This window comes from Vigna angularis, chromosome 2 (assembly GCF_016808095.1).
Source record: "Vigna angularis cultivar LongXiaoDou No.4 chromosome 2, ASM1680809v1, whole genome shotgun sequence".
Lineage (NCBI taxonomy): Eukaryota > Viridiplantae > Streptophyta > Magnoliopsida > Fabales > Fabaceae > Vigna > Vigna angularis.
In genome coordinates, this window is record NC_068971.1 from 44,168,747 (window position 1) to 44,189,143 (window position 20,397).

The following is a 20,397-nucleotide window of genomic DNA, read 5'->3' on the forward strand; positions in this document are numbered from 1 at the left end:
TAGCTTTAAATAAACAAATTTATTGAAACTAACAAAATAGAATTCATTTCAAAAGTTAAATAGTCTAATATTTAATACATCATTTATACATGAAACTATATATTAAATCCAAATATTACATTAATGTACATATACTATTTAAGTGTAGCCAAGTTTCTACCAAGTAAGAATACTAACAATACTTCTACCAAGTAAGGCCACAAAGCTAGTGAATCTTGCACGGTTGTCTCCAATAACTTTTCCTGTACTCATATCAAATTGAATGGGCAATTTCTGATCAACATTACGACTAACAGTCAAGTCTTTTAGCCTAGTCGCTCGTCTACACTTGGGTTGGGTAGACGATTGACTTTGGTCCTCACTTTGTGGTCGTGTAGGTGTAGATGGATCAACCATAAACCTGTTTTAACAAAAAATTGAAAATGAAATTTAATTGAATACACCAAAACAACAATTAAAGTGGTCAATTGAAGCAGAAAAAGTGGCACATTGAATACTCCATAGACGCAAACTATTACCAATATTATAAAAATGATATAATTCATGCACCAAAAGTGTAAAGTTTTGAGGCCTCGAGGCCTCTGAGGTAAGTAATAGTCAGATTCTGAAACATGTTGTGTTTGTAGTAAGCAACTTTATTAAGAACACTTTCTTGATAAGATACGTAATATATAAAAATAATGATAATGTATAACTTTCCAAATAATAATATAAAACATATATTAATTTAATTAATTTTTAAAATTTGACTCACTCTGTTTCCTATAAAATTGAAGAAAAATATGACAGATAGTCAGAAATATCTGTTCCTGCTGGAGCTATTGGGATGAGTAGATTAATGAGTATTCCAAACCATGACACTTACAAATATCTTAATTAATGGTTATGTTTTGATAGGTTCTGTAATGCATGAGCAAAAATGTGTAATGCATTAAAGTGGTGAAATTCATAAGAAATTGACCAACTAAATCCAATTCCTTAAAATCACTAAGTTACAACAAAAGAAAATTTCTTAAGAAAAATTTATGTCCTCAAAACGTTGAGACCATAAATCATCAATGTCTTTTTTCAAAGAATTCAATAACAGGATTCAAACATGAAGTCAAAGCAACTTTATATATAAGATTAAATACAGATTCAATAAGAAAGCATATAAAACTTGCATATATATTTTCGGGACAGGAAATGGGTTGAAAGGGGAATAAAAGAAAGTGACAAGTTTTAGTCTACCTGTGCTCCAAGTGTTTCAAACTACAATGACTTGCTTTAATAGAACCCATATGATATATACATATATGAATTATCAATGAAGTTTGGTGTTTGTTATAAATAAAAGTGCTTCCATAGAATTTAATGTTAAGAAACACGATGGCATCTAATGAATTCTTTGACGCAACACCTCGTGAATGGATCTTACAAAAAAAGCAGAAATTAATATCAGCTTTGAGGACAGAAAGAAAGTCCCAGAAGGGTTTGTTTGGCATATATTATCTGCAGAATCTTGTGGACGCGCTTTTATTTCCCTTATTTCCTTATCCTCACATCTATAATCAACACGAGTATACATATATATGATGATATTCTTCACTTTCTACACACGGAATAATATACATTCTATCACCAAGGATTTGTAAATAACATTAATTCTTTTTGGTGCCACTTGCTCAGTATAAGCTCTTCTAAACACCCAATATTCAAATGAGAAGAAACTAAGGGAGCTAAACAAGTGTATCTGTATAACAGTGCCCTGTCTATGGTAAAGGACAAAAGTTGGTACCACTTGAGTTGTGTTTAAGCATTTAGCAGTGATGAACAGAAATTAAGCTAAAGTGAGATATGCTTCTAATCTAATTAGTCAATGAGAAAGCTACTTTCTACCCCAACTATGTTCTACTTTTCCTAGAATGAGTCCCTCTACTAATTTACTATTATGGAAGAAAGGCATACCAGTTTTGGTAGGTTCCAATCAATCCACGTTCATATATGACACCGAGGGTGTTGAACTCGGCCTCAATAGGGACAGTGTTCATGACCCACAGAGGATCATCAATCAGGGCAGCTGCAAAGCCTCCCAAGAATCTAAGGGAGCTAAACACCATCCACTCTGTCAGAGCTTAAACTGCCGAAAATACTGGTATTCCTTTAGCAGTCATTGTCAATTTCGAGATTTTCCTATCCCTGTGGTTGTAATATTAAACTTAAATACTTTCAATAGTACATATAACTTCACAAAAATTCCAACCAATAAGAGTAAATTTCAATGTGCATATTAGAAAAGCTACCCTTCAAAGTAGACTATAAGCTTAAGCGATTAAAGGAACTCGTGGTCAATAAATTTTTGAGAGTGGCAAGTGACAAGCTAAAGTTAAATCTCAAATGGTTAACAGAGAGAAAAAAATCAGCACATCCTGTTTCCTTACTAATTCATGAATACAATAAACATAGAGAGAGAAATAGAAAATAGAAATATCTAAGAAAGGGAACAAGCAAACCTTTTCCGAAAATGGCTTTGGAATGGGCAGTGTTCATAGGAATCCCCTACGACTCAGCAATTGCATCAATCATCTCAAAGCCTACCTAGACAAACACTGAGGGAACCGATTTCAATGAAAAATGTAGGAAAAGTCAAAACAATTGGTAAAAAGGTGAGAAGATGAAGATTCGAAGAAACCCTAGCAGTTGAGGGTGAAAGATGTAGGTGAAAAGGCAGAGAGGTAAAGGAGAGTGCTTACTGCTTGAACTGTGGTTCAACGAGATGATGGAGAGGCAGCAAGAGCCTTCGATGATGGAGAGGCAGCAAGAGCCTTCGATGATGGAGAGGCAGCAAGAGCCTTCGATGATGGAGAGGCAGCAAGAGCCTTCGATGATGGAGAGGCAACGAGAGCCTTTCGATAATGGAGACGAGAGAAACGCTCTCGTAAGGCAGCGAATGAACGACTGATGGAGAGTGAATGGTTGAGTGAATGGTTGAGTGAACAGCGGATGATGTAGAGTGAAGAAGAGAGGAAGAATGGTAGTGGTGTATTACGGGGAACGAAAGCGAGGAAGAGAGGGAAGAGAAATTAGGGGGAAAAAGTGAAAATCAGATTGGGATATTACAACTGGTTTCTAAAAATAAGTTATAATACATTAAAAAAGATTTAAGGTGTCCATAACTCTGTAATAATAAGATTTAAACTTATTTACAAATTTGCCACCGCATTTTATATTATGACTGGTTTTCATAACTACGTTATAATATGTTTTAAACTTATTTACAAGTTTGCCACCGCGTTTCATATTATAACTGATTTACAAAATTACGTTATAATATGTTTAACTTTTATTATAAGTTTGCCACCGATCAACCTATTATGATGGATTATTTTTACCAGTTATAATAGGTTAGTCATAATATACTATTTTTCCACTAGTGGGAGAACATATTTGATGAGAGTAACTCTGCTAGCCATAGATATAACTTACTATTTATCAAGTCTTTGGTTAATCTTTTCCATTATGGCAATGAAGGTGTTTTTATTAAGCTTTCATGGTAGATGGAAACCCAAAGGTGTTTCTCCAAATCCACGATGCATTGGTAGCCAATGTTAGAGGAAATGATCTCTCTAATTTGTCACTTCATATTTATTTTATCCGCGATTATTTTGGATGAAGAACTCTCACAAAAGTCTTCGATGTTTGTTTCATAACACATACCTGATCTTTGGACTCTTCAACAAACAAAATTAAGTCACCGACAAAGCTTAAGTGAGAGATTTATAAGAGCTGATTATAACAAGATTTATAATATAAGATGTGTGGATCTTTTCAACTAGAGAACAAAGATCTACAAGGAAAAAAGATCATTGTCTTGTCCCTCTATTAAGAAAGAAAAAGGTTGAAAAGCCTCCCCATTTCAACATGTGTATGGATATGCAATATTACTAAACAAAATGAACAAAAATAATACTATTTTGTAAGAAAAAGATCTCTAGATTCAAAAGGGATCAAATGAATTTGTATCAGAAAACAAGATATATAGCATACCTTCTTTCCGTATTGTATATCCAAGAACCAGCCTCGATCATCTTCATCATGCCATCAATTTTGCTTTCTCCTTCTCAGTACGTAACTCCATGGGAAAAAATGGTGTTTGTAACTTCACAACTATATATATATATATACACACACTTATTCACAAGGCCTTAAGTATTCACAAAATTTACAACAGTTCTTATAAAAGAGAGGAAATACAAGCAAGTTTGGAAATAGCTATTTGTAGCGTGTAATCTTTTGGTTGTAAAGACCATATTAGTTTAATCTGTATTTTAAATGAAGTCATAAGTAGAAGTTAGTAAAAGTTAAGGCTAGATTTAAAAATGTTATAACGATTCATTTAGGGGAAAATATCGATCAGCGGATATTGAACAATAATGTTGAAAACGAATAATGTACTCAAAATTTATATATTTAATTATTATTATTATTATTAATACAAAAATAGTTAGATCATTAACATCATCCTTAATAATGGATAAAAAATTGAATTTGTGTATTTTTTTTTCATTTTCATAAGTAGTTTTTCTTTTATTAATTTTAAAAAATAATTTTTTTTATTTTGCATAAATATACTTATTAGAAAACATATTTGAAAATAAAAAATAAACTATCAAAATCAAGCCATAATTTAAATCAAATTATGAAAAAAACATATAGTAATTATTTTTTTATTTTATGTTTATAAAAATTTATTATATATAAAAGACTCATGAGAAAATGAAAATATCAAACTAACATTTTAGTATAAAGTGGAAAAAAAAAATTACTTTTTTTCTTCGTAATGGAATAAAACGTAAAAAGTGATAACAGAATAATAAGTCTATGTTTATCTTTTTTTTTATTATTTAGAAACAAAAAGAACATAAGAATAAAAGGTAAACATAAGAAAATAAGTAAATCAATAGAGAAAAAAATCTTAACAATTTTTTTTATTTGTTATATTTAATTTTATGTTTTATTATTTATTAACATCAAATAAAGTTTTTTTATAAAAAAAATTTAAAATTTTATCTAATTTCATTCTTATACATTCTCACAGAATTTAAAAAGTTTTTGGAGGGATGGCAGCATCTTCACAATTTCAAGAAGATCCGCTCCCCATGCCAATCTGCCCAAGTTTTTCTTTTTCTTTTTCAAGATTAATGCCCTTCCTTGTATATCACATAAGAACTCGTTTGTGAAATATACATGTGATTCAGTAGGTACTCCATGCTCAAAATGTCTTGCTTTATTGAAAAAAAAAAAAATGTCCATTCCCAACGACACAACACTAATAAGATAACCAGACGGTAATATGGCCTTCTTCTACCTGCCAAACATAAATCTGACTAATGAATGTTCTTAGGTCTTCCACCTGACAAACATAAGCATGAAAAATGTTTTTTAAGGAGTGAACTTTACTTCAATTCAACTTATAATAAAATTCGTTTGTACTGATATTATTTTTAGTCATGTAAATGGACGGTTTGATATCGGTTCGATAGGTGAAATAATATATCCATAAACTTGATTTAACTTTACAAAAAATAGTTTATATTAAAAGGTTTACTCCGTTCAAATTTTATAAATTAGTCTATTTTTTAGTCGACGAACTTTCAACATTTTTTATTTTTTATAACATAATTTTAACAGCAGAAAAGAAATTAAAGAGAAACTGTTCGTTTTATAAATTAAAAGTGAAACGGAAGATAAAAACAAAAGTAATCCGATTATTATATTAAGAATGTTTTTGGATAAAAGTTACTTTAAACATAACTAAAATTTAACTCAATGAGATAAAATATTTGTTTGAGATTTGTGCATGAGAATGTGTTTTCATTTAGCAAACTTCAAACTGCATTTCATATATATATATGGCGACAACATTATTACAAGGAAAGTGATAACGACAGGAACAGAAAATTACAAGGGAAGTGTGATCTCATGCAAGTGTAATCCCTTTAACCCAACAGGTAATGCCCTTGTTCCTATTATTTTCCCTTCCAATGATTCTCTTGAGTTCATCAGGTTGGCAAGGGATTGCAAGTGCTCCCACCTGAGAGAACCCAAACTCTTCTTCAGCTTGCTCTAACAACTTCACAAAGTCAGGGTGATCTAAATACCCCAATTCAATGAAGAATCTCTCAGGCTTCCACCCTCGAGTTGCAATCACCACAAAATGGCCCTGCTTCACCCCTTTTGAACGTGAGAAAGAGGTTTGTAGTTTCCTCATCACATGCACCAGTACTCCAACCCCTCCCATCCACAGTCCCCAAGAACAAGTTGTACATGTTTTACCCATGCCCAGACAGGAACAAATAGTAATAACCAGAACAAGTTTTTTTGGAAGTTCTTACATGCAACGCAGGAATATATATAGTCGCATGTGTGGCCAAAAGATGAGTGTCAGGTGACAATGGAATTGGAGTTCATAATTGCATTGGGGTGGGGACAATGACATGTGAGCTTTCGTTGGAGGTTAATTAATGTCACTGCTCCCCTCATTTTGGATACCGAGTTAGCCCCATCCTTAGATGCATCTTCTTTCAACTCACTACACGCAAAGAAGAAAAAAAACATACGCAAGGAAGACTGGGCAAAAGGTACAATACCATTTCAACTTCCCTTCATTCAGTAAGGGTTTAGGGGGCCTCTCACTTCACACACGAAGGAACCTAACACCATCTTTAAAACTCTCACAAGAACCATTATCACTATAAAAACTTTGGTCATAGATACTGCATATTTGGACGCACGCTCCATACACACGTAATCAAGGTTCAAAAATCACGATTTTAAGTGGAAACAAGAGTATATATATATAGCTTTTGGTGGATACCGCCAATGGGATGAGTCAAAACAAACATCGTAACGTATTTATTATGAATCATTGATTTTGAATTTCAAAAGTAGTTTTGGATATCGTAGAACTCGTTGTTTTTAAGTACAACTACAACCATATGCAGGAAACTGCAACTTGAATGCATATGATTTATTCTCGTACGATAAAGAGTTGAAACTCAGCATTGACCAAGGACGTGACCAAGCACATTTTCATTGCATGCTTAAATGAAGAGAGCAATTATTAATATGGGGTAGAGAAAAACGTGTTTCTTGCCTTGCATTACGCATTACTTTTATTCTTTACCTTGGGCAAGAATGTCCTCGACTATAGGAAAGAGTAAGTTGAAAATTATCGCTACCTATAAGTTAATGTGTATTTTATATGGACACCATTTCATCTTTTTCACTCACATATACTTTCTTATGCATCGATCACATGCACATGTATCACAGGTATGTTCTACCAAGTTGCATATGGCTCTTTGGGTAAGCAGTCCAAGGAGAATTTCAGTGTAGTAAATTCTTCGGAAAATTTATTTTACAAACATATGCAGACAAACTAGCATTTGAATTGTATTACAAAGTAATCCCCTTTTTTATTTTACCCGGAGGACCCTACAAGTAACAGCATAAAAGCTTTGAAGAATTAAATCAGCAGAAAAGAAAAAGTTCTATTCAAATTATGTTGTGAATAGTGTTTGTTTCAATACATCAACATGTACTACTGTATGATTCATCTCAACCTGAGCACTTTTGGAAGCAGAATAAAGAATTCTTGGCAAATCTAATATTTAATCAGTTTGGATACAAAGTTAAGAGTATTTCTAAAGAAGTTCCAAAACACACTTTTAACTTGCACCAAAGCGTGTTTAGGAAAGGCCAGACATTGTTTATTTCAACAGAAAATTTCAACCCTTACTGTCCATTAAAAGAAGGCCCCTGAAGTCCTCCATCATCATCACGAGTAATGGGAAATGTGCCTCCTGCTGCTAGCTACTAGAAATTCCTGTAATTGTGTTAAAACATCTCTCTGATCAGAAACAGTTTCTAAAGTAATAGACACCAAAACAGGAATCCAATCTCTCTAACCAGAAAGATGGTATGCATTAAACTCAAAACTTAACTCCTGGAGTTAATTTTACCCCAAATTCAAGGAGACAAAAGAGAGAGACAAGTAAAAATAACCTTTCATAGAAGAAGTGATGGAACGTGCTTGATAATTAATTTTGTTTCTTAACTAACACCTGCGTGATAGTAACCGTAACCTACCACCAACATCCCCCACCCGAACACAGAACAGGAAAAATAATAATTGCAAAGGAAGAGGTAACGACTTAAGTTATTTCAGAGCCCCGCATCGAGAAGGTGAGAGATGTGGAAATTGTATGGGTGTGTATAAATAGAAGTGGACAGGGCACGTGGCAAAACACGATCTCAGGTACATATGTAGCCGTACATGAGGGGGGCAAAAGTATTTTGATGGTATGTGGTACAAGAGGGTACGTACAGGTGCCCTATGCAGTGTAGCTTTATGAAAGAACCAAAACAATAAATTAAGAAGATTGAACTCACCATTTTGAATGAGAATTAGTGGAATATGAGGTGAACAAGTTCGGCGCAGAGAAAGAAGAGCAGTAGCAGAAAGAGGAAAAAAATAGCAAATCGCAAGAGGAAGAAGAGAAGGAGTGTGATGATTATGGAAATCGGAGAGTCTGCCCACACCACCAACATAGTTGCGTAATATTTAATTACAGATCATGTTATTAATTTTGTTGAATTCAATTGCAGAGTTGTAGGGATGTCAAACCTACTGTACTGGTGGTTGGAAGTTGCAGGGATGTCAAACCTTCATTCCAATTATCTGGTGAAAAATAATACTCTTATCCTTCCAGTTTTTTACTTTTTATTTGTAAACATACAGGTAATATTATTTTCTAACTTCACAAATTTTTACACACTTTACAATTTTTTAGTTAATTTTTTTAATACTTAAAAACTCCTAGACTCCTAAAAATAGATTATAAAGTAGTACATCTAGTATTAAAAACAAATTATTAGATAAATATACAAAAAGAAATTAAAGAATAAAATAATAAATGTAAAGTGTATAGAAAAATTTGTTCAAAATAGTACTTTCCTATCCTGTATTTATATTACAGCCATATAAATGTTACACTTTTTATAGGTTTTTGCAAGGTATGGGACAGGCCAGAACTGTAATGGAATGGATTGCATTATTATTCAAAATTCAAAATACAAACTCTATGTTTCAAGTAGTAGTCGTAAGCTTCGTGTAAATAGTAAGTTATATAATGAATTTGAATAAAAAAAATCATATTCTACGTTTAGAATGAGACTCCAGAAAAAAAAAACTTATATAGGTTGGTTAGTATTTTTTTTTTTTATTACTAGGCCTGTTTGGTATCATAATAAGATTAGGTTAAATTATATATCCGAAACACAAATTTATTGGGATACATGCTGAAATTATAGAAGTAGGGGAAGAAATGACCTGAAAATAAACAATCTCATCCTCGCCCAACTTGTATTGGGCTTTCAACTGTGGTATCTGTGTCATATCTTATTCGCCACTATTGACAAGGTGCAAATAGTCAACAAAACCAATTCTGTAGCCCAGTACTATAAATGTGAAATTGCATCAAAAGGAGCTTAATATAAAAATAAAGGCTTCTTCTTTCTCCACCCAAACTTTACTTCCTGCACCTCCATACTTTTCAAATTTTCAATTGTGCCTTCTCTTTTTTGAAGTGTCTAGGATTCAGTTTACAAATTTGGAAATATATTGTTTTAGGAATATGTTTCTAGAATTAGGTAAATGGTATTTATTAGAATGTACATTTCAAGATATATTTTATCATTATTTGGAATGGTTATTTTGAAAGATAAATGCGTAATCTATTATAATATGTTTGATATTATTTGAAAATACCCATTACCCACTTATTTGTTATCCAAGTTCAGCTCTTTTCTTTCATTTAATATATCTAGAATGGCGAAATATTATTAGAATAACACATTCTAATATTTTTGCCGTAAATACCTTATCTGAAATGTTTTTTAAAATGTCTTGTTCGGAAATTGGGAAACACTTTTTGCCATTATTGCATAATGTGCATTCAAAAAGGCATAATGAGTTTTCTGTATGTCGGATACGATACAGGATTGATTGCATGGAAAGATACAGGATGAATGACTATGCAGGTGCCTCTTCAACATATATATTTGACTAATGTAGAGAGAGTTTTATTTTATTTGATTTTTTTAACTATTTAATAGGCATTTTATTATATTTCTCATATTTTTAAAACCTAGAAGGTTTTCCTCTTCCCCTTCTTCTACGTATACGTATTCATATCGTCATTCTTAGTGCACTACCCATTATGTACCCAATTCAACCCAATATACAATTCTTCTTCGTCAAAAATAGTTTAAAATTCAGACAGTGGGAAATGAAAATAAAAAAGTTTGGGATTTCAATTCGTATTCTCATCAACCTCTAAAAGTCAAAATTTGAAATAATCCATTATACTTTTTCATCTCAAAAGTTCGTATTTTCACCTCAAAAACAAAGCCGTGCCCACAAGTTGGGCAAAATTTACTGTAACATCAAATTGCGACCAAAGTTAGGTCGAATGATTTTAAACTGAATCAATGTACGTGTATTTTAAGAATTCAGACTTTTGGGTGTTTTGGAAAAATGTGTTGCCTTAAAAAATATAAAACTAATATATTGAAAATCCACATTAACTAATAATAAATCTCAATTTACAATAAATCAATTTTATAAGATTTAATTAATTTAAAATTCATTTCTTATCCGTCTCCATTATTAAATTTTTAACCAACCATCATAACTTAAAATATTTTAAAAAATTACATACGATGAAAATCAGAAGGACATGGATAAGAGACGTGCAAGAGAGGAAACCCACTATCGCGTGCAGATTCAAACTCCAGCACTGCGACACGTGTCGATGACTTGGAATGGACCCACCAAATCCAAATCTTGTCCCATGATGGCCAGGCTTAACTAAATTAAGATAAATAATTAAATAATAAATTAACTAAAACCTTCAGCTTCTAAACTCTTGACCTATTCATCCAGAACATTCCAAACCCTTTTAAAATCTGAAATTCCCAGTATTATTGTAATAATCATAGGAATGACAGACATGATCTATGATGTATGGATGTTTGTGTCAACGTTTGAAATGAGCAACATGATCATAACCGACATAGTCCTTGGTGTCACAATCAAGAGTGAGTCATAATTGGGACCTCACTCGTGACTCACCTTCCTCTTCATTCTCACTTCTCAGTACGGTCTCATTTCGTATCTTGTATTTCACCAAAATGTTGTTGCCAAAATCTCCTTTAACAGGGTCTTCACTTATCGTAAACTAGTTCATCCTCGAAACCGGACAAGTTGTACAAATCCACGTGTCACCTTTTCAGCAACAACCTTGCCTCGTATTCTGTACAATGAATGTCTATGATGTGTCTTCATCACCTAATCCACCATCCTTTCTTTTTTTAAATGTTAGGAATTCAGATCAATGAAACAAATAGTGAGCCACTTCACCTAAAAATTCCTGATGCAATTTTACAAAACAATCATCCAGAAAATAAAAAAGTCATGAACAGTGTATAAGAAATTTGCATGTATGTGGATAGGTACAAAATATTTTATGCTTTAAACATGTTATAACCTCTGTAATGTCATTAGAATTCTCATACATTATTATATAAAACGGAAAAGGAAAGGTTCTTATTATTCTTTTGGGTGGATAAGATAAATTATTAACAAGAACACACGACGAGGCATTAAAATATAATATCGTTGAAAAGAATATGCTATAATATTCGTATGTACTTACGTATGCATAACATAAGAAAAGTACTTGTACTACGTTTTATTTTCTTTTCCCTCGAAGAAAATAAGTATTATGACTGGTCAGAATTACATTATCTTCAGAAATTTATTTTCTTATAGTGTGTTTGGAAATATATCTAGGACCGTCAAAGCTGATTTTACATGATTTAAAAACGTTGACATCATATATTCAGTTAATTTATTTTTGTGTGATTTTTAAAATATAATGCTATTAGAAAAAACGCTGTCAATTTACACTTTTTACTCCAAAAAATCCCCAATAAAATGAGAAATAAATAAATACAAGATACATTATCATTATAACATGAAAATCTAAAAAATTAGAGAAAAATCATGACCATTGTATGATAATAATTACATAATGTAAATTTATACAAACAAATATATTATTTTCATGTTTTTTTTTTTACTTTATACACATTCTTACTCTCCAAAGCAAAAATTTAACTCAAAACTCACTGCACTCTACTACAAAAGTATAAAAAAAATCATATACAAATTTAAAGTGTTTTTGACCGAAACAAAAAAACATCATAAAAAGTTATAAGATTAACCTAGTGGTAAAAGTTGAAATGATCAATAAAAAGAATTATAAGTTCAACTTTTTCTACTGATATTTAATAGATTTAAGATTGGTTTGAAGTGTTTAAGAGAAATAATGGAAGAATATGTAGATTCAACTTTTCACTAACAAAACTAAAGTAACATTTGTGGTTAAAAGAAAAACATGGACTTTAGAATCCAATATATAGCTTGTGTTCATGCATAATTAAAAGTTTTCTATTAGAGGGTAGGTATTAGATTTAAGTTTTACCTATGATGTTTTTTATTCAAGAACTTGTGGTAAAAATATGTTATTTTTCTTATGACATTTTTTTAGTAGTTTTATTTAGATTATATTATATATTTGTGTTTTGATTAGATAAAGCTTATTATTTGTTTAGGAGTTAAACTGATTTAAAAAATGCTATTGTTGTTTTCTTTATTTATGTGTATACTTATTCGCTAAAGATAAAAAATATATATGCATTTGTATGTTGTTATGAAATTGTTTTAATGGTTGTTTTGTTTTGTTCAATTTAAATAATAATATGAATTTTGTATAGTTATTGTTAGTTGATTTGCAGTTTGTAGTTTTATCAAAAATATTATGAAAATAATTTATGTATAAAGGTAAATACAAATTATAGAATTCGGGAAAAATTTGCTAATATTTAGTTTTTTATACACAAATGTAGAGTATAATATTTTATTTTATGGATCGCATTTTTATTATATATTTTACATACAATGCAACATAATAATGTTAATGTATATTCCAAATGAAAATTTATGTGCAACATCAGTATTTTATTTTCAAATAGATATTATGAAATTATGTATATTCTAAAAGTTAACAAGTTTAGAAGTTGAGACTTTGTTTTTCTATTATATATGTATTTATGAATTTAAAGTTAGTATAATATATACTTTTGTGTACAAATGATCATAGCTTTGATTATTTTATTTGTGATAAAGAAAAAATGTAATTTGACAATTAATATTTCATGATAACATATAGACGTTTGATTTGGATTCATTAAGTTATATTATGTTAGAAAAAATAAATAAATTGCAAATTTTTGTTTTTATTAAAATAATCTCGGATATAATTATATTTATATAAACTTCTAAATTTGAAGTAATATAAATTGAATGAATATGGTTCGTTAACTAAATGTATGTTTATATGAAGTGTTTTACTTATACTAAACATCAAATTGACTAACAGTTACACGATTTATTTAATTATTAATATATGTTATCAGATTATAAGAACCAGATTAATTATTTTTATTTGGCTAGAACATATATAAACATATGTATATATTATTAGAGATATTAAATAATATTTTTTAAATTACATATTTTCTACGAAAAAATATTATTAAACATAATTAAGAAGAAAATAGATTTAAAAATATAAATAAATATCCATGGTTAATAATGAAATCTATATAAATTAATTGAAATCAAGTGGACGAAAGATTTGATACCTAAAATTAGAGCTGTCAAAACGGGTAACCCGACTCGATCCGGTCCGACCTACCACGGGTTGGGCACTTAGTGAATCAACCCAACCCGCCTCAGTTATTAGCGAATTGAAAAAATTCGAACCCGGCTCGACTCACTACGGGTTAGTGGGTTAAACGAGTTTAATTATAATTTTTTTTAAAAATAAAAAATTATAATTTTTTTAATTCAAATCTAAATAAATTTCACTCTAAAATTATGTTAAACTTCAAAGACAATTAAAAAAAAGTATCATATACAATCCAAGCATAATCCAAAACCAAACAAAGGCGAACAAATAAGGTTTTAACATTGATAATTTTTGTATCACTTGTCCATTTATAATATTAAAGTCTTGAACAGATAAATCTATAATATTTTTCTTTTTTATCCTCGTCTACAATATAATTAAAAAATGCTAACTAATAATATTGAAACACAAAATAATAAATAATTAATAATTAAATTAAATTAGTTGTGTTGTTGAGCCGCTCACCACGGAAACTTGGATGAGCCGGATTCTAAATAAGTCGGATTGAAAACTAATCCGCATTAAAAAAATTACATTTTTTTCAAATCCAACCTGCCTAACACGCGAAAATATGCAGTTGCACGTTAAATCTTTTCTTCACCGTATATAAATGTTTTATGTGCAATTATATTGACCTAATGGATTAGGTCATGTCGAACAGTATCCAGCAGAGACTCCTATGTGGCTTAATTACCATCACAAACATAATTAATCAACTTCTATAGTCTTAATCTCTTAGCTCATTTTGCCACTAAAAAAAGGAACGCAACTGATTCACTGGTTCTTCGTTGGCATGAGTCACCGTCGGTGGAATTGGACGTTATGAATTGTAATTTAATTTATTTTAATTTGAAAACGTGAAAGGTGAAGTGAGAGATGAAAGCTTACGTGTTGTACTGTCGGGGAGAAACGCCATGGTTGCACGGTGGTGGTAGTGACAAGATGCAACTTCGTGGAACCTTCACACTAACCACCCCTATTTCCAAAGAGAATGTTTACGCTGTGACAAGAGAAATGGACAAAAACCTAATCCTGGCACTCAAATATGTCCAGGTTTGAAATAATGGTTGATACGGTCACTGTGATTCTTTCTAACGTAGTACGTGGATGGTTGGTGGTGACTGCTTTACAAGGTTAAAGTAACAAAATGTCAAAGTGCGTGTTTTGGGTGGTTAATAGATCATGAAAATATTGAAAGAGTTTTTGTTTGAAACAATAAGAAAGGAGTTATTATTTTGAAAAATCTAATAGTAAGTTATAATGCTCAAGATAGGAGTTAGATAGATGCACAGAAAAGGAATTTGCTTGGTTGACATTGTTTTCACATAAATCACGAATCAATTGTTAATCTTACTCAACAAATATGGATTCAATGTAATATTTTTCGTGCAAGAAACTATCTATATAACTCTTTCATTTATGTGACAAAAAATGACAAAAACTAATGTAATGTTGATGTTGTGTCGTAGTTCACCTATTTGAATAAAATGTACAAGTTATTCAACCGCATTAAAATCTTAAAAAATTATTTAAAAGAGATTTTCCAAAACCCTGGGGAGAGTGGAGCGGAAAATAATTAATATTGTGTATATCTACAGAAGAAAAAATGACAGACTATCTTTCTGTCTATTTTTATTTATATATCTGTCTAAATAATTTCTATTAAATTGATCTAATTACATGATTTAAAAAATATTTTATTTTTATATTATCAAACAACTAAATATTCGGTTTAATATCTTATATATTTTTCTTAAATTACTTATTTTCTATTTTAATACATTTATTTCTCTTCGTAACGGAAAAAGGGGTAGTGCAGTCAAATTGTGATTTTATAGTCTTGCCACTTTTGTAATTTTTATCTTTCAACATTTAATAATTTTAGAAACATATTGCACGATATCTATGTACATTATCTCAAATAAATTTTGTTCACAGTAATATTTTTACCTTTAAAATATTGTATAAATCAAAATAAGAAATGAAATTTCTAAATAAAATATATGAATACCTATGGTCAACGAAATTAACCATTTAGAACGTGACATCACCACATAAACGCATTAATTGACGAAAGGATAGAAATGTAGTAGAAGAACGAGGCACAACGATTAGATTCGATCTTAGACTTTGTAATCATAATATGACAGAATTACGAACTAACAGCAAAATTAGGTAACAATCCAACAAATAAAGATTCCCTCCAACACATATACAATGACGTATTTCCACCTAGACACAAACATATGGAGCCAAACCATATACTTACCAGAAATACCAGCTTTGACAAAATCTAAAATGTATCATCGATAACTTCAAAAGTTGCTGGAATTGATTTGTACATTAGTTCGCATAATAATTTTTCTTAATAAAAAAAAACAGAACAAACAAGAACTACTCAGCCTATCTAGAACTCAAACTTTTAAACAAAATTATCTGACCGGATTCTCCAGTTAGCCGGCCGTACCAAATCGCTACATCACACTATTCATCATGATGATGTAATCTTATCAAAAGATAACATAAACCTCATTTTGAATTTGTATATAAAATTGTATTATTTACAGCCTGCACGTAGTTTTATAGTCTATACATCATAAAATACTGAGAAACGACGGCTCACATCACGAAACAAGCATTGGGGTTCTCATCACTGAACATCTGCGGTGGAGGATGATAAGGGTTCAAGTAGAACGGGGGTTGGGGTGGTTGCTGTACCATGTACCCTTGGTTCCCATACCCATTATGGTATTGGTCATGGTAATTCCCGTAATTACCATCATACCCTGAATGAACCCCCACCGTGTAGCCGCCACCACCACCACTAGTACTACTTTGACCTGGTGCATATCCGTCGTACCAGTACATAGGAGGAGGTGGGTAAACGTGCCCGTAGTGCTCCATTTTGTTAACCTCAACCTTCGGTACACCCTCTTCTTTTTCTCCACTATCTTTCTTAGCACCACCGCCACCTTCTTTCTTCTCCTTCCCCTTCTCCTTCCCCTTCTCCTTCTCCTTCCCCTTCTTTTCACCCTCTTTCTTCAGCGGGACCACCTCAACGTTCCGCTTCAGCTTCTCGTTCAGATACGCTACCAATTCCTTCAACTCCACTGTGCCACTTACCGTCACCAAGTCTTTCCCTCCCTCTATTTTAACCGATTCAACCCCTGCACAAACCACGTCGCCTTATTTATTAACTGTTCATAATGCCGGTTATTAAAAAATAAAAATACCACGTACGTTATAATTTTATATTGTGGGATCCGGTTTCATCATCCTAATATACAATACCTAATATAACTCATAATAATTTCGTTAATTATAAATGTCGGCCAAAATATTCGCACGCCTAACCTTTGATCTTGAGAATAATCTTTCGAATTTTCTGAATGCAACCGTCACAGTGCAATCGGACCTTCAACACCACCGTGCTCTGGACCAATAGAAAACAATGAATACCACCCACAATTGAACAACTCACGCTAATTAATGAAATAATCTCTAAACCAAACGGTTGAATAGTAAAATAATGATTCAATTGCAATGAAATTAACTTTCGGTTTCGTCAACGCTTCGCTAACCGTATTGCTGAAGGCGAGAAAAAAAGAATGGAAACAACGCACCTGTTTCGGGGTTTTTTCTTCGGTTTTCTTATCTGCCGGTTTCTTCTCTTCAGCTTTTTTCTCTTCCACCTTTTTCTCCGGTGGTTTACTGGCGGCGCCGGAATCTTTCTTCGGTTGAGGAGAAATAATTTCTACCTTCTTCCTAGTCTTGTCCGCTAGTTTATCTCGCACTACGGCAGAGTCGATCTTCCCAAAAACCGTTAACTTGTTACCTTGTAGATCAGCCTTAACGTCTTCCACACCTGCATCCGCAACAGACTGTGAATGTTAGTGTTTTAATCTCATTATTAGTTAATTCAATGGATAAACGGAAAAGGGAAAACGCTCGATCAAGATCTGAATAATGGGAGTAATACCGTCGAAATTGCGAACGGCGCGTTTGATCTTTTTTACGCATCCCTCGCAATGCATTTCGAGTCTCAAAACGACAGGGGCGAGTACGTCGTTTTGCTTTCCTCCCGAGTCAGGCGTATTACCGGCCTCATTCTTCGCCTTCTCTTTTTTCTGCCACGCACAAAAAAAAAACAATCAGCGACAACTGAAGCAGTGAACGAGATTCGAGAAATTAGGAGGAAGAAATTAGAACTAACCTCTCCCATGTGTGTGTTTTAAGGAACAGAGTCTATTGTCGAGTGAAATGTGCCTTTGAGGAAAAAATATAGAAGGAATGCTCTTGTGCTTATAAAGAAAAGAAGAGTCAAGAGACTGAGAATGAGTCACACTTATGTATGGAGTTGCATGATGTCGTATGTATGTATGTATGCGAACCATGATATTAACATGACAATGGAATGATATATTAATTTCTTGTTTTTGTGTATTTATTTACTTGTTGGTGTTTTGAAGGGATATGAAAATATGCCACGTGGAGAGAAAACCTTTATTTAAAATCCGATGTTGGCGCGTGTAGTTTTGGAGAAAATTGAAAATTTGACCGGACGCTGACTTGATGGGAAAGTGACTGATTTACCCTGGCAGGAAAAAGCGTGTAACCTTTTGAGAAGCCAAGCCGTAGAAAGAAACCAATGAATGTGAAAAATAACCGTTGGGTTTGACACAGAACACAGATTTTGAAAACAGAGAGGTACACGGTGAGGTGTGTGGAGCAGAGCACCCAATTAATAAAGGTCAGGCCCGTGGGCTTTCCCCCAATAAAGGATCACACTTTTCCCAGTTCCGTCTCTTTCCAAATTACCCAAACGATGCTTCATTTTTATATACATGGTGAAAAAGGAAATATATTAATTAATAAATATAAAAAGTATAATAAATCTGTTTTTTAAGGTAAGTTTCACTTTTTTTATATATATTTTTCTCCCGCCTTTCTCTTTTCCACCTTAATTTATTCCGGGTTTGCACGTCAGTCTTGGTGTATTGTGTAAATATCATTGTTCAGAGAATATTCAGGCACACATGGCCTCTACAATTCTCGAAATGCCTTGACAATATTCTGAACGTATTAATATTTTTCAAAATACAATAATATTTTTTATATGAATAAGACCATTATAGAAGATACAGTCAAATTCCTTATTTATTACACTAATGGAGAAAATTTTAAATATTTGTTATGCTTTTAAGCCTCTGAACAGGATATATTGAACAATATTTTGTTTGATATATAAAATAGTAAACGAGTTCAATCCCTTGAAGAAAAGGTAAATCGGTTTAATGATTATCCACTCTTACTGGAAAAAACTCAGACGTCCACCATTAAGAAATCATCTTTTGTATAATATTTTAATTTAATAATTATGGTAAAACTAACGTACTGGTTTCGCATAATAGTTTCTGACTAAATTACTATATATATTTTAATAAAGGAAATACTCACGTTACGTGTAAAATATGTTAGGTTAATATTTTCTTCAGTATAATTCCTTAAATAAAAATACAAGTAAACAGAATTAATTTCACACTACTAAATTAATATAATTTATTTTTATTAATTCCAATTCAAACATACTACCTCGTCTCTGATTATAAATCATCTTTCATAACAAAATATATGTTGTTTTCACGAGACTTTTTTACATGATTGGCAAGTGCATAAAGTTTCTTTTTTAAAATATCATTAATTATTTACTGACAAAATAATAAAATGTTAACATTGTTGGGATAAAGTCTTTCTCATTCTTATCAGCCGAAGGAAGATAAGGTCAAACGCAAGTCCATATATATAATATAAGTTAGATATTTTATATTTAAGTCCATTGTTTCTGGCACTGTTTTCTTAATTTAAATATTATTGCTATATTTTCTTAAAAAATGCATTTTTCTGGCTTAAAATAAATAAATATTTATTAGATATGTGCACAGATTTTTGCCAGCACTGAGCCTAATAAGCAACAACCCATCTTAAAGTGTCTGCGAATATGGTAAATGAATATGACATTTGGATAACAGGTGAAAAATGATTCAATGGAGAATATATGGAAGAGATGATTTGTCGTTATCATTTCATATACAAATCTTTCGACTATTATATTTCTTTTTCGGACCAGCGATGTCGATATTTAGTTCAGCCTATTTTTAAAAATAATGGTAGATTTTTCAAAATAAAACTTTTGAAAATAACTATTTTCAATTTAATTTATTGCGAGAATCTTCATTCATATTGATAAATTTAACAGTAGGAGTGAGAAATGACAGAAACACATGGCCTTGTATGAGCTTGTTTTCATTTCGTTATCATTAATGTCGTATATAATTATTCATACAATATTGTATGTCGTGTACAACTCACAAATACATGATTATTCGAATTTAAAATATCAAACGAAATACTCATTACTGTTTTTTTAATGATTTTTTACTTCTTTTTCATTTTTTCAAGGGTCAGAAATCTATTTTAAATTTTCCTACCTTTTCTTCCCTTGTTGTCCGATGGGTGGGTTAAAGAAGAATGGAAAATG

The 20,397-nt window shown here is 31.5% G+C and overlaps 3 protein-coding genes and 1 long non-coding RNA gene across 7 annotated transcripts; all 4 read right to left on the reverse strand.

Annotated features, from left to right (window-relative positions):
- On the reverse strand, window positions 1-3,096 carry LOC128193314 (uncharacterized). Of its 4 annotated transcripts, none has more exons than XR_008246837.1 (4): window positions 2,733-3,096; window positions 2,493-2,588; window positions 1,948-2,178; window positions 1-400 (listed from the first exon to the last, which is right to left on the reverse strand). XR_008246837.1 is itself a non-coding variant. In XM_052872721.1 (4 exons), the coding sequence occupies exons 3-4, from the start codon at window positions 2,097-2,099 to the stop codon at window positions 157-159; spliced, it is 396 nt and encodes a 131-aa protein (XP_052728681.1). In that variant the 5' UTR covers window positions 2,100-2,178; window positions 2,493-2,577; window positions 2,672-2,690; the 3' UTR covers window positions 1-156. The 4 variants fall into 4 exon arrangements, 1 of the variants encoding a protein (XP_052728681.1); XM_052872721.1 differs by lacking the exon at window positions 2,733-3,096 and adding an exon at window positions 2,672-2,690 and having other exon boundaries at window positions 2,493-2,577; XR_008246838.1 differs by lacking the exon at window positions 1,948-2,178.
- A 2,760-nt stretch (window positions 3,097-5,856) lies between these two features.
- On the reverse strand, window positions 5,857-6,709 carry LOC108322390 (auxin-responsive protein SAUR71). The gene has a single exon (XM_017554464.2). It carries the CDS (start codon window positions 6,317-6,319, stop codon window positions 5,960-5,962), a length of 360 nt encoding a protein of 119 aa, XP_017409953.1. The 5' UTR covers window positions 6,320-6,709; the 3' UTR covers window positions 5,857-5,959.
- Window positions 6,710-7,512: 803 nt separating this feature from the next.
- On the reverse strand, window positions 7,513-8,799 carry LOC128195397 (uncharacterized). Its single transcript, XR_008246840.1, has 2 exons — window positions 8,434-8,799; window positions 7,513-7,867 (listed from the first exon to the last, which is right to left on the reverse strand). It is a non-coding gene; the product is annotated as an uncharacterized LOC128195397 (long non-coding RNA).
- Window positions 8,800-16,160: 7,361 nt separating this feature from the next.
- On the reverse strand, window positions 16,161-18,199 carry LOC108322411 (heavy metal-associated isoprenylated plant protein 6). The gene is made up of 5 exons (XM_017554485.2): window positions 18,073-18,199; window positions 17,839-17,986; window positions 17,483-17,724; window positions 17,214-17,292; window positions 16,161-17,026 (listed from the first exon to the last, which is right to left on the reverse strand). The coding sequence occupies exons 1-5, from the start codon at window positions 18,079-18,081 to the stop codon at window positions 16,479-16,481; spliced, it is 1,026 nt and encodes a 341-aa protein (XP_017409974.1). The 5' UTR covers window positions 18,082-18,199; the 3' UTR covers window positions 16,161-16,478.
- Window positions 18,200-20,397: the final 2,198 nt, after the last annotated feature.